This window comes from Opisthocomus hoazin, chromosome 6, assembly GCF_030867145.1.
Source record: "Opisthocomus hoazin isolate bOpiHoa1 chromosome 6, bOpiHoa1.hap1, whole genome shotgun sequence".
Lineage (NCBI taxonomy): Eukaryota > Metazoa > Chordata > Aves > Opisthocomiformes > Opisthocomidae > Opisthocomus > Opisthocomus hoazin.
In genome coordinates, this window is record NC_134419.1 from 66,193,726 (window position 1) to 66,208,422 (window position 14,697).

Below are 14,697 nucleotides of genomic sequence, written 5' to 3' on the forward strand. Positions count from 1 at the left end.
CCCAGAGTGATGAGAGAATTGCAGAGGAAGAATCAATCTGGATTTTGCTAATAATTGGACTTTGCAAAGATAAAACAGCAAATGGAATTCATTCAAAATCCATTTAAAGGTGATTCCAGTGTGTTCATCATGTTTGAGATCAAGCAAGAGACAAGTTAACAGCAGAGACAATTTATCTGGGGACTTCAGTGAGAGGAAGAATGTTTTAAATCAATGTTTAAATTAATTTATTTAGAATTATTTGGTTTTTAAAAAGCATGATTTGAAAGCTAGTTCTTGGTGGGAGCTCTATGCACACAATGAGCGTGTTTGGCCTTGAGCACATGTATCTGGTTTTAGTTAAGCCAAGCTGGCCACACTCATTCCACCCTGCACATGATCTCATTCCATGCTCCTTGTCATGGTATCTGCACACCATCCAGCAATATATTAACAGCCTGAGTAACGTGTCTTATGTTGATTATTCTGTCACCAAGGGAGAAATGTGTCTTGTCTGGTAGAGAACTCAGATTGTTTTAAACAAAGCTCTATAGTTACGCTGGAGAAAAGTCTGCGTCTTGTGTTAGGAGAAAGAATTGGGAAGGTGTGTGCTGGCCCTTGGGCCTTGGGTGAGGCCATTTTGGGACTCAGAACAGCTACAACCAGAGAAGATTGTGATTCCTGCACTGGCGAGCTCTCCCAGCGGTGTGGAAAGGCTGCTTGCACTGCTGCCAGCATGCTTCATCCGTTCATACTCTGTGACACTTGGGGCAGATTCGTCTATTAGTCCAGGAAGACGAATGGTCCTAATAGTCTTTATTTTGCATTTAATGGAATGACCCGGTTGGTGTTAGAAATGCAATGTGCTGTGTGTCAGCCAAATGGAAGAAATGTCTTTAGGCTGCAGGGAGACGAGAGAAGGCTTGAAAAAACTTGTTCAGCTGCTCAGTGTTCATATTTATTCTGCGTGCAGTGAAAGAGCTGAAATCTGTGCCCCTGCTGGGCCTGTTTACAGTGTGTGTCACCCACAGGGCAAGTTTTCTGCTACAGTCATCTGTCAGATTGGAGAGGAAGGGCCATTGCTAGTGGCTGTCATTAGAGGCTGCATCATTCTCTTTGCATATTTACTGAGCTAAACTCCAGCCTAGTTACTATCTGTTGATAAAGGAGGTGCCTCTCTGCAGCATCTCAAGTATGAAAGCCCCAAAGCCCTTTACAGCGGCTAATTCAACTTCAGATTTTGCCTGTGAGCAAAGCACTCCTCATTTGAAGAGGGGTAAGACTGAGGCACTGGAGGCTGAAGCAAATTGCTCGTTCTCCCATATGCAGTCCTCAGAACAGATTTTGACCCACACATGACCTCCCCTCAGTCCCTGTGCTACACTTAAACTGCTCAGTCTTGTTCTGCTAAAAAGGGCAGGGGACTCTGGCACTGGCTGCTGCTGTGCCTTTGCTTTTTTTGCCCAATCCACAGTTAGCATGTGGAGTCCCTGCTTCTCAGGTTTGGCCCTCCTTGCCTCAGTAGCCTCCCTGCAAATAAGAACTGAAGGACCTCTCTGGCGCACAGGCTTTTCCTGGCCTCCTGCTGCTGCTTTTTCTCTGGAGAGTAGCCTCCGACTCATCGAGGACACTGCGGATCCAAACCCTCTGTGTCTCTTGGCTCCTTATATGGTAACATGAAGAAGTCTTAGCATTTGAGTTCTGATTTGGAGTTACCCTGGTTGTATTCTCAGCTGGGGAACTAGAAACTTTAAAACCATAGGCAAACTACTTCTTACCACCAAGAAACCGTACCTTGGTTCATGCATGTGTATGCTGCTGTTTCACCACTGTCTTGCTGAAGACCAGGCTGCATCGTTAATGATGGAATTCCCTGACAAAACCTTTTCAGCAGCTAGAGTTTTAAACATTCCCATTTTTTTCTCCTTCTGGAAGGGGCTTTCAGACACTTGTTAGAATAACAAGAGCAGAAGAAAGAGACTGAGATGGAGGGAGGGTGCCAAGCAGGCTGCGGGGCGGAGCTGGCTTTTCTGGCAGACCACACTAACACAGAGGTGATGGTGGGCGGTGAGAGCGGGAGGTAATGGAGCTGGGGACACCTCAAAGGGACTTGAAGGGGCTCTGCGCTCTTGAGCCGTCACATCCAGACATGCAGGGAGTGGAGAAAACATTACTGAATTGGGGGGAGAGGTGTCCTTGTTCATCCTAGAGCCAAAGGCATTTTGGTGACTTAGCCCCCTCCTCTGGCAGAGGCCACCCGACAAAAGAGGCAGAGTGGTGAGCAGAGCGAAGTTTTCCTGATTGCCAAGCCCTTGCGTTTGTCTCTCAGAAGCCCTTGAGTGACTTTGCGTGAATTTGTCGGAGCCTGGAATGATGCAGTTTTGCACTGGGTTAGCGTAGAGTGCTTTGACAAGGCGATGCGTTCTTGTGCTGGAGTCCAGCCCACCCTACTGCAGGCTGTGTCCTCTCCTGGCTACAAGCCCATCGCTGGATGTAGTGCTGAGGGTGCATATGAGCATGAAACCATAAGGAAAGTAACTGCACTTAATGACTAGGGACACATTTAAGGGCAGAAACTAACGGTTATGATGACTAAAGGCGCTCCAGCAAATTTCAGGAGCTGTGGGAGCACAATGTCTCTTCAGGGCCAGCTGCTAGTATTTAAAAAGGTGTACGAGGGTGTTTTTTTTTCCTTTATCACTTCCCTAGATTTCATTCGGATGAGATGCAAATCCTGACAAGTGCTGAGAGCTGCACCCCTGCCACATATCCCCAGCGCCTCATCAGCTCCAATTTTTAAAAGTAACCGTGGTTTCCTTTTGTCGTGGTGCAGGTTCCACCATACTAGCCGAGCGGCTGGGGCTGTCCACACCGAGCTCGCCCACATCCACACCCAGTTCGCCCACCGTGCTCTGCAGTGGTGTCTCTGACCCCATATTGTCTACGTGTGGCTCTGGCCCCCTCTGCAGCTCCATCAGCGGTAAGCGTGGTGGGATCCCCCTCTGCCTTTCCTTCGCCTCCCTCAGCCCGCTCCTGCACGTCACGGTCTCAGGCCTGTCTCCCAGAAGGGCTCTAAAACACAGCGGTCAGCGGAGTCTCCCGTCAGCTCCCTCGGGGAGGCAGGGAGAGCCTCTGCAAAGGCTATTTTCAGTCTTCTTTTATGTGGAAGCTGCTTAAATGCCTAGACAGCAATATTTCTCCAACCCTTTTCATCATGAAAGGTCCCAAGGGAGGCGGCAGAGTTTCTGTTGTGTGCGTGGCCCTGGGATGCATAGCTCCTTCTGGTGAGCTCTGTGGCAGTGACATGCTGCGCACCAGCTTCGACTGGAGTTACGGGTATGCCTGCTGCCCCCGTCCCTCTCCACACACCTACAGCACCCTCTTCTGAAAAAGGCAGTATTGGTATTTCTAATATGCCAATGAATTCCAGTGAGATTTAGATAAATGTACATGCAGTAGAAAAGGATAGGCTGTTCTGCAGCATTTTGAAAACCCGAGGGACCTGCATGATCCCAAGGCACTGATGGTGGGACATAGTCCTTGTCATTGTTGTCCAAACCAAGAGGTACCTAGCAGAGTCAAGCTAATAACTGGTGAAAGCAAACATTCAGATTTTTAATGGGTTTGGGGGAAAAAAAATAGAAATGTTCTCGTTATCTTGCTACCTATCTGGCTTCGTTGGGAACGCCTCATTAGAGGTGTGCTGCGAGCACAATTACTGCAGCCCCTCATAGCTCTTGAAGCAGTGTACCCACTATGAAGTAGATGCTGTCCATGCGGGTACCACCCCAGCCCTGTCCTGAAGGAGCCACACAGGGTGATTTCTAGGCAGGCGTTGTGGTCCCGCATCCCTGGATTTGCCCTAGAGATGAAACACTGCTTGTCTGACTCTTTTCAGTGGTGCCCAGTGACAGGACAAGGGTCAACGGGCACAAACTGAAGCACAGGAAGTTCCGTCTGAACACGAGGAAGAACTTCTTCCCTCTGAGGGTGACGGAGCCCTGGAACAGGCTGCCCAGGGAGGTTGTGGAGTCTCCTTCTCTGGAGATATTCAAGACCTGCCTGGACAAGGTCCTGCGCAGCCTGCTGTAGGTGACCCTGCTTTGGCGAGGGGGGGGTTGGACTGGGTGACCCACAGAGGTCCCTTCCAACCCTGAACGTTTTGTGATTCTGTGATTCTGTCTGGGAGCTGCTGCCACCTGGCCTCTCCCTTTTCAAGGCAGGTGGCTTGATCGTCCCTGATTTTTCCTCCTTTGTTAATGTTTAGACAGCAGTTTGAAAATGTGAAACTGCTCTTTGTCCCTGCTGCGTGGGAACAGCTGCGTCTTGGTTCTCTCTACGTGAGCAGCAGATCCCAGAAGATGCTGCCTTTCTGCTGCCCTGAGCCTTGGCATATGAACCAGCGCTCAGTGAGCAGGACAGTAGGTCACGGGAAGGATCCCTGATCCTGGAGCACCCATTTCTGCTAGGGCATGGTTCCTCCCGCTGTAGCTGGCTTCAGGGCGGAAATGACCCTGGGATGTCAAGAAGCCTTTTAAAAGGCTTAAGCAGCATGAGTGACCCTGCTCTTTGTGTTTCAGGCACAGCGCCCAACTCTCCCATCAGCTTGCCTGAGTCGCCCATCTCCCCGTCCGTCTCGGGGCCCTGGGGAGATGAATGCACCATCTGCTACGAGAACATGGTAGACACGGTCATTTACTCCTGCGGACACATGTGTCTCTGCTATTCGTGCGGGCTGAAGCTCAAGAAGATGGCCAACGCTTGCTGCCCCATTTGCAGACGGGCCATCAAAGATATCATCAAAACGTACCGCAGCACTTAGAGCAGCAGCAGATGCTGTGGTGGGGACTGGGCAGGTGGGGATGAGGCTGTGAAACAACACAGGTCTTGGTCTCTATTCATCATCCAGGAGACTCAAAAACCATCAGCCACCACCCCCCTGATCCCCTCTTCGATGGACGACAGATGAGACAAGCTTAGATGCTCTTCTACCCTCCAAGCAGGCCCTGGGACTGAACTCCAGTGTGTCAGGGAAGTTGCAATGGACTACCCTCCCTTGTGGATTTTAAACTTTATCTCAAAAAACCCCAGCTGGTGCAATCATCCCTTTTCTACACCATGCACAGCAGAGGGGAGTCTCCAGAGTTTAGCAGGGACAGTGAGCAGTGAAAGGTTCAGTGCTACACCTCTCCTGGAGACACCCCGCGTGCAGAGGACAGCTTAGCAGAAGAGGAGAAACAAGCAGCGTGTTTCCATGTAGAACCAGCCTGCCCGTAGGAAGCCCCTTAGAAAGGACGGGGCCAGGCAAGCTGTGACGCAGCGAGTGAGGTGCAGCGAGTGCATTCACAGTGCAAAGGCCGGGGCCAGTGCAGAAAAGGACCCAGGATTTGTAAAGCAAAACCCACCCCATGTCGGCAGGCAGAAGAGCAGCCCCACGAGGGCTGTTCCCCGCTCCTCCATCGCTGTTCCCTGGCAGAGGCGTTCGTGGTGGGTTTGGCAGCCAGCACTGGCACTGGCCTTGCATCCTCCCAGCGGTGTCCAACCACCTCCTATCGCCATCGTGTTGCATGACAAGCAGCTCGCAGAACCTGCCACCACCGACTTGCTGTGGCTTGTCCCGAACGGTCTCCACGCGGCACGAGGGCTTCGGCAGCATCTCTGCCCCATGCACCTTCCCTCCCCCTACCACCCAGACAGCGCTTGTGAGGGACAAAATGAAAGGAATAATGAAACAAAAACCCCAGCCCCACAGGGGAAGAATGTAAAAACCCCCATGTCTGCGGGTTTCATTTACTGGTAACTTTATCACTGTGCTTTAAGACAAAACCAGCCAGGTGGTACGCAGCCCCTCACAGCCAGCCCGCTGGCAGGACATGGCTGTCCTTACGTGTTAGGAAGAGAGGAAAGGAAAAAAAAAAAAAAAAATAGCTTGAGGGGTTTGGTTTGCTTTGGTTTGTTTAAATAAATCCCCTTCCCTCCTGCCCCATTTGGGAACCCTGCTGTCCCCATGGCGGGTGCCTGCAATGGTGGCCCCCACGGTCGCCGTGACATCTGCTGCTCCACCATGGCCACTGGCCTGGCCCGGGGCTGCTCCGCAGCAGCAGGAGCTGCCTGTCTCCCCTCCGGCCCCGTCCTGCTGCCTGCCAGGGCCGTCTGCGAGGCAGAGACGGTGTCTGGGCACCGGGCTGGCCTGCGGCAGCAGTGGCGTTCGCCCCGCCATGTTGCCCATCAGGCCAGGCTGGGGAAGGCCATGGAGGTACACCTCTCCGCCGAGCCTTCTCCTGCGCCCCAGCACATGGCTGCTGACAGAACACGGAGGGGACAGCGTGGCATAGAGATAAAAGCATTGAACAGGCACAGTGGCTTGCTGTAGGGGACATCATGTCCGGCTGGGCAGCCGGTGGGTGAAGGAGCGCTTGCAGAGGCTGCTCCCAGGAGCGCCTGGGAAACACGTCCTCGCCCTGTCCTCTCGAGGACGTGAAAACAGAGGCTACAGGCTGGAGAGCGCGTTGTAGAGCCTTTCTCTAAAGGCGCCGCCATCACTGCAGCCTACCACGGGGGTCTGCAGCCACCTCCAGTAACTGACTTGAACACTGATGCTCTGGTTACAGGGATTTACGTTATTTCTTTGCATACCTCTCATGCACACCCCTAATGCAGCCCTGCCCTGCCCTCCGGGCCGGCTTTCAGAAGCCCCGGAGCGCCATGGCTCCTGTGTCTGGATGCCCTCACTGAGGCGTGGGACGAGGCCGGACTGGGAGCCTGGGGGGGGGTCACAGCAGCCATGCCAGGAGCATGGCTGCTCCACAGGCGTCTGCCAGCCTCCAGCTCGGCCGACGACAGAGCCATGACCAGCAGACACAGGGAGCCGGTTTCAGTAGTTATACAAACTCCAGTGCAAAGATTTCAGAGAGAAGGAACCCAAGGGGTAGGAAGGTGTGGGTGAAATAGTGGATGTGGGGAAACGTGCAATAAGCAGCCTCCCGAGCCTTCACCACGCCCGTGGGACTGGTTCCCCTCCACGCAGGGCAAGACAAGGGGTACATTTTAGTTTTCAAGAAGCTCCATCCATGGGTATCAGTGCAGTGGTGTGAATTCCCTTTTCACCTTACGAATTCAGAGTGTTTTAATATATAACTGTGTTTGTTTTACTGTGGACCAAACTCTAGGAGTTAGCAGAAGCTGAAAGCATCCCTCAGCATCCGAGCTCAAAAATTGGGGTTAAGTCCTGCTCCCGGCATCAGCTGGCCTCCGGCTGTGAGCAGGGAGGAGGAGAGCAAGGCTCTCTCCAGGGAGAAAAAAAACAGCAAAAGCAGTAACAGTAACAACGATCCTAACCTTTTGTTTTGTTTGACTGGTGTAGGTTCCCACGTTCCTCCGTGTTCTTGTGTCATTTGCATTTCATTGCTTTACTTTATGTTTTGTGTTCTGTTTAAGAAGAAGAATAATTCATTGTGAAAAATTGGATAACTGTGATTGTGAATAAAGCTGATTTAGGCATCCTGCAGCAGCACGGGCGACCGAGTATTTACCATTTCCACAAACGCGGCAACAGACAATGAGCAGCGCAGTGGCAAGAGGCTGAGGTAAGAGCAGTGGTGGCATGAGAGCCTCTACCTTGGTGGGAGCTGGGTGGGCGAGCTCAGGTCTCCTCCAGTGCTTGAGGATGAGGGGGTATTGACAGCTGATGGACCCCATACACACGTAAGGAATAAACGAAGCCACAAAAGTGAGGGCTAAGCACGTTCCTGCAGCTTAAGCCCCACACTTAGCCTCTGCACACCCTCCCCAGAGAGAAGCCACAGCTTCTTTCCTCTCATTGCCTTGTTTGCACAGTCTCGCCTGAGTGCCTGTAACCACAAAAAAGCTCTCACCAGCACAAGAAAGAGAAAGTGTGCTGCAAGGAAACTCAGGACCATGCAGCTCAGCCTGGCAGGGACCAGCTAAGGGGCTGAAGATTAGGCAGAGCAGTAGCAATACAGCCAGGTGTCCCCATCCCAGCTTCGTAGAGACATGACAGCCCAACACCTGCCAGGATGATCCCAGCCCTGAACTGAGCAGCCTGTTGAGGAGGCCCACTGACAAGCTGTGGAGATGCTGAGACACAATGCAGTTGCTTCCTCAGCCTGTAACAAGGGACACAGGGACCCAAAGGGAATTTGGATTCTGCAGAGTGACGCTAGCTCCTCCAGAATCCAGTAGCTCCTCTGCTGCAGGGCTCTGCTCAGGAGCACACCTACAACAGCCATTTGAGATTCCCTCCCCATCCATTTGTTCAGCTATTCAGCAGATGAGAGTGGCTGGATCACCGTCTCCTGTCACAGGACATATCTGAGTTGGCATCGTCTCCCCCAGTGTGGGTGCTCCATCTGCCAAGGAATGGGGACTTCCCAGGAGAGGTGTCCTCGGCCTCTCTAGATGAAGCTATTCCACTCTAACAGCTCCCCAGTGGCCTAAAAGTTCCTAGGCTGGGTGAAGCGAAAACAGTTCTGCACCCCAGCTTTCTCCACCACCTCCCTGAGGAACTCGTAGCTGTTGGGACAAGGCAAGTCTGCACAGGCCTGTGCTGCACCCCGAGAGCTGTGCCCAGGTCTGGCTTTCCCAGGGACAGGAGGACCTGTGGTGGGTCTGGAAGGCCCCTCAGCCCAGCTGTGGGAAGCCTCCTGGTCCCCTCAGGAGCAAGGAGAAGAGCTGCAAAAGGCAGACCGCCCCTAGAAACTGGGGACGATAACCTGCCAGACGTGCTGAGCCCAAGCACTGGCACACAGGAGGAGAAGCCAGTGCTGACGCTCTGGGCCAAGCTCAGCTCCTCGCCTGGCACAGCAGGAGGGAGCAGGGCCGGTACCCCCGTGTTTCCCCCCTGACCGCCCCAGCCTGCTCATTCCCTCCTGCCGCTGCCGTCTGCTGAGCATCACTGGGGTCACCCTGCCCCGGGCTCCCTCCCCAGCCCACCGAACCCCACCCGGACCCGCAGCTTCACCGCCGCTCCCAAGCCCACCCCCAGGCGCTCGGAGGGGGGCGGGAGGGAGCGGGGATGCTCCCGCAGCGGTCCGGGAGCGGCGGAGCCGGTCCGGCACCGCCACCTGGTGCTGCCCACCCCGCACCGCATGCAGCCGCCCGCGCCCCCCCCCTCCTCGGGTGGGCTTCGTACGTCCTCCTCCTCCTCCTCCTCACGAACACCGCGAACGCGCCTGCGCAGGGCCAGACGCATCGCGTCTGAGGGCAGCACAGCTCTGGGGATGGGTCTCGGGTGAAAAGAGGAACGAACGGAGCAATTAACAGCAGGGTACAGTATACAAGAGGACACATTATCTATCATCTATATATATTATCTATTATCTGTACTATCTATACGGTGATTGCACCAGTCCAGAAAAAAAACCCTTCAACCCTAAGCTGGCTGGCTCACTCCACACACCGGGGAAGAGGGGGCACAGTTCCCAGGCACACTTGTCACTGTATTTGTGCCTTAAAATGCCCAGGACTGCGTGCTGCCTCAGGTCTAATTCCTGGCACCCTCAGAGGGCTGAGGTGGCCAAGCAGAGCTCCTCCTGCACCACCTGCCTGCGTGCCAGCATGGAGGAACATCTCACGGGCGCTGTGAGCGAGCACCCAGCCTCCCATGAGAGTCGGCCCACCTCGGGGCCTGGGTGAGACTCATTTCTCTGCAGGATGATGGTGAAGTGCCGCATCACGGAGCGAAGACGTAGCCCCAAGCTAAGATGAGGGATGCATTCATGCGAGGTCACCCTCTGCTGCAGGAACGAAATGCTGGGCAGGGCCAGTGCCCCTCCGCAGTGCTGCTTTCCGAGGCACGGCCCCCTGCTACCTACAGGTTTGCAAAAGGCCGATGGTGAGGAAGGGGACAACACTTCATAGAGGGCTCCTGTAGCTGAGCTGGGGACTGAAATGCTAGAAAATCACCTCGTTTCCTTCCTCACTATTACACCCCCTATTACAACCCGCTCCCCCAATCCACCGCTCTCTGCATGCCCGTGAGATGTCCCACTTAAGGAGCGGGGATCCATTATGAGAAACTCTTCAGTTTTACCCCTCTACCTGTCGGGCTATCTGGGGCCTCCAACCTTCAAAGCTGGTTAAGAGGAGTCAGCAGGGCCCAGCAACCTTGCAGGATCAGACCTTAACATCCCGTGCTGAAGCTCAGCCTGCTCTGCAGCCTGCACACAGGGGTGTTAAGGGCCCATCCCAACTTGCAGAATCACCCTTTTATCACAGAACCAAAGGGCCACTCATGTAAAAGGATGCTTTCTTATTTTGGGTCTGACACCACATCCCTCTCCAAAAAACATCCTGACAGAGCATTTTAAACCTTAAGACCTTGCTCAACACAGACAAAAGGTCTTCATGTTTGAGGGCAGAGGTGAGCAGTCCATAAAACTTTGTGGATTAGAAAAGAGACAAAAATACACCATAAATCACTCGGGGCCAGGGGACGAGAGAAGCTCCTTTACCCATTTAATGCTAAGCTGAAATTTGCAATTGCATGTACACATAAGTTATAAATTATTCTGGGAAAGCTAAATTCAGAGGTCTGAACAAACACAAGTGGAATTAAAACAGTACTGAAAAAATTGAAAAAAACAAAATAAACCAACTGGATCACAATTAAAAAGGTCAAAAATTTATTTTTCCTTAGGGCATAAGAGGCAATGTAAACAAAATACAAACAAACAAACAAAAAAAATCACAAGTCAATTCTTACAGTCTGCAATCATTTGAAGATAGAGTACCCTTATCCCACCTCCCCCCAGAACACTGCAAGCCTGCTCAAATGTTAACAAGCAACAATTCCAGACCCTGAAGGTCCAGCGACTTTTGCCATGTCCCAAGCCAGGACTGAATTTCTCATGTAAGAAGGACACTGCATCTGTTTTATCAAATGCTAAAAAAAAAAAAAGTCCAACAAAACATAAATATTACAGACGAAGATCAGATTTAGCACCACCTTTGGTCCAAGCAATCAATGAACTGGGAGATGACAGGTACAGTCTAAACAGCAAGTCCCTTCTGCCTGAGTCTTTGAAAACGTTAGAGGTTCACATTGCGAGAACTTGCAATAACTCTGAGAAAACAGCCCTCAAACTCTGGCAGTCCCTCGCAACCTGCCCTGGTCCTGCACACGCACGGAGCAGAGCATCGTCGCTGTGCAGCAGTGCACGGCGCCAGGGAACATCACCACGCGCTGGGCAGAGCTGAGCCCGGCCCTGCGGGACACGGCAAACACTGTGCCAAGGGCCTGATCCTGCTTTGGCCCGGCACAGCTCCGACTTCGGGCATGGCTGAAGAAGGGCAAGGGCGGTGACGGTGTGCATCTTGAATTTCCCTTTCCACTGCATTTGCCACCCTCCAAAACCCAGCAGACTGCTGCACCCGCGTGCTGTCAGGGTGTGCAGTGGCAGATGCCTGGAAGGAGCTGAAGTTACCGAATGCAAGTTGTTTCAGCGTATCTGGAACGTGCAAATCAGGAGCTCTTTTATTGAGCGTGGTTTACTCCAGGTCCTTCAGGCTCCACTTTTCCAATACACACACGCCCATCCCAGGCGCATCGCTATGAGTATTTGCGGAGAGGAGTCTATACCCAATTGCTGTGCCACAGCACCGGGGTGGGCCAGGATACAGCCTCAAGGATCTGTGACAATCCTACGACAAAAAGTGATTCATAAAGCACCTGGAAATACTTTACATTTATTACAACTCCCTCCTCTATAAGCATCTAGAATCCAATTTGTCTTTTCTGTTCCTCCAGGAGTTTTTGAGCAGTCTTGATTAACCATTATTAAATACCATTCAATTCCAAGATATGACCAGCTCTAATAAAAGCCTAAAGAGAAACGCATAGACCTACTTCAGGCACAGCAATCTGCAGTTGTTGCTCTGCATCTTCACGTGCGCAATTGCCCAAGACAATCTGTGTTTCTCATTCTCTGTTGAGGGACCCATGCAGAGTTTCACCTTTACAGGCACAGACATGATTAAAATCCCCCAAACACACATTTGTTTTTACTTCACTGCCTCAGAACGTCCTGCTCTAGTGAAAAACCCCAAACCTCAATTGCTTTACATTTATTTTGCAGTTCTCTGAGCAAGCCCTTGGGCATGGCATGCGGCCATTTGGCAGTCTGAGAACAGAGGGCAGCCCCCCGCACCCAGCCCCTGCCCCACACAGGGCAGCAAACCCGGACCCAGCCACCCACGCCTGTGACAGGAGCAGACATGGCCCGGTCTGGTGATATTCAGCCTCCCATTTAGTGCACTTGACCTACCACATAACCATAAGGACAGCTCTGAAACCAGTTGTGGACTGGGCACTAAAGTCAAGTCTGCAAGTCTGGATTAGGGGGAAGACAATGTTTTGTGCAACTGCTACCCCCTCCCCCCGGCATCTCCAAGCAAACGAAAACATCGTGCTATGGTAATGTCATTAATTCTCACTGGGACAGAGATGCACTTCTATTGTCCCAGTCATGGAGCCAAGCCCATGGTACCGTACGTATCAGCTAAATCATCACAGGTCCCCAGGTGATCTGTGCTAAAGCTTCAGGGACATTTCTACAGGGTCACCTGGCAACAAGGAAAGCGATGTTTTCCCCACTGACAATGCATCTTCTGTGTTGGCTCATGGAAAAGTTACTCATCTTTGTTAACTAGTACTCTAATCTGCATCAAACCTACTGTGTTCACATGCAGACTCAGGGACTGATCACAAAAAGGTCTTCTGTTTTGTGCCAGTTCAGACAGATTGAGGCATCTGACCCCTCATCAATGATAACTCTTGCCATCAGTGGCAAAAGGTACTGTTCAGTGCAAAAAGTGACATTTTCCTGGGTTTCGACTTTACTGGGAAGACCGAGGATGGCAAAATCTTCTACCAGGCACGTGATTTCATTCTCTAGGAAAGCATCTCAGACCCAAGCACAGCTGGACCTTCGCAGGAACTGTTCACTGTACAAACAGTTTTATCCAACTGGTCACCATCTCGAGTTCATTAAACAAACACTGGACAATGCATCAGGCTGCAGCTACTATTTCCATCTCTAGCCCACATTCACTATAGGTACATTAAGGAGCGATGCCGTGAACGCCAAAATACCTGTCAGCTCTGAAAGAGTCAATACTTGGCCAGAAGTTGTAACATCTGCATGATGAACAATATTCACTCCACCACCTTCAGTGGAGCTGGATCACAGGCCACAAGAAAATACGGTCCAAAGCTGTTACCCCAAAAATGGGTTTCCCCCGACTCATTTTCTTCCTGTCTTGGCGTAACTTGCAACCTAAACCAAACTGAATAGACTCCCACTCATAAACTCTCTTAAAAAGAAAGAAATAAAAAAAGCTCTTAGTTATTCCTTCTCATACTGCAACAAAAACCACACCAACTTCTTGACCTTTTCCCGAACAGAACAGACAGAATGGTTCCCATGTTAAAAAGAAAACAAACAAACAAACAAGGATAAAAAAAGCGTCACCAACTTGACCGCACACACTAAGACCACCCACACACTTCTCTACCTCTGGTCACCGACATACTCTCTCAAGCTCCCACCAGGTACATTCCCACCACCAAACCACTAGAAAATGGAGCACTACACCAACACAAAAATGACAACAGCATCTAATATTCACGATCACATTAAGAACATCAACCACCCAGGAAACCCACTGCAAAACCTTACCTAGACCAGGCCTAGATCAATTTTTTTTTTTGGGGGGGGTGTCAAATACAAATTTGGGACAGTAAAACCCACACGGGTTTCCAGTCCAGCCACATGCAACTGCTCTGCTAATGGAGGGGAGCACAACTGCTCAAACACATTTCAGACATCACTCAGCAACAGGTTTAGGCTCCCAGTAACCGACTACCCACCATTTCCAGAGACAATTCGGGCTAACTGACAGCTCTGGAAGCAGCTACAGATGTACACATCCAACTGAGCTGCTTTCAACACCCACCTGGAGTTATCTGCATCTAAACTTTCACCCTAAGCAGCAATCAATCAAACTGCTGGCAAGACTTCTCCTGATATGAAATTTGATATGGAGTCTTAACTGAGGAGGCTCATCTGCTTGATTCTCCCCAAACGCTGCACACAGAGTAATGAGCACTGCTGTCTGCAATTAAATCTGCAATAAAGGAAGGGCACCGATGTAATGCGAAGGTAACCAGACAGCAGAAATGCACCTACTCTGTACGCAGTTGACCCCGTTCGGACCCTCAGTACAAAAAAGTCATTGTAATGCTACGTGCACTTTGCTTTTGCAGTACTCCAAGTTTAAACTCACCATGAGTAATGAGTGAGTCTTTTCAGCAAGCCTATTCAGCATGCTGCAGAAAAATTCCTCCAAGAGACTGGAAACAATTATAACTTCCCCCGTCCCCCCACCCCTCCTGAAAATCCAAGACAGGAAATAGTTAAGTCAGCTTATTCAGTGAAACATCATTTTTTAAAATGTTTCTTTTTAATTCCTTTTTTAAATTTTCTCCAGTTTACCAGTTGTTACAGGCTAAGTTCCTGCGACTGCACTATTCTCTTCTGTCCTGCTTCTAGGTGATGGAAACAAACTGAACCTGGATGCTCGGGGGACCCAGCGTCAGAACAGAATTTGATGCCCCCTCAGCCTAAACCCCAACGGTGATGATGGGATTTTATTTATTTATTACCACTTCCCTGGTGACCCAGAAGCAGTTCAAGAACA

General features: G+C 51.2%; 1 protein-coding gene across 4 annotated transcripts in view; it reads left to right on the plus strand.

The window, feature by feature from the left end:
• The window catches only part of NEURL1 (neuralized E3 ubiquitin protein ligase 1), a 168,207-nt gene extending 153,556 nt beyond the window's left edge, over positions 1-14,651 (plus strand). For 3 of the 4 annotated variants that reach the window (XM_075423674.1, XM_075423677.1, XM_075423676.1), the window contains exons 5-7: positions 2,813-2,959; positions 4,560-7,565; positions 14,550-14,646. In XM_075423674.1, coding sequence (XP_075279789.1) covers positions 2,813-2,959; positions 4,560-4,801 — 389 coding nt within the window. In that variant the 3' untranslated portion in view covers positions 4,802-7,565; positions 14,550-14,646. Of the gene's footprint in view, positions 1-2,812; positions 2,960-4,559; positions 7,566-9,650; positions 9,815-14,549 lie in introns of all 4 variants that reach the window. The other variant, XM_075423675.1, reaches the window with a different exon arrangement.
• Positions 14,652-14,697: the final 46 nt, after the last annotated feature.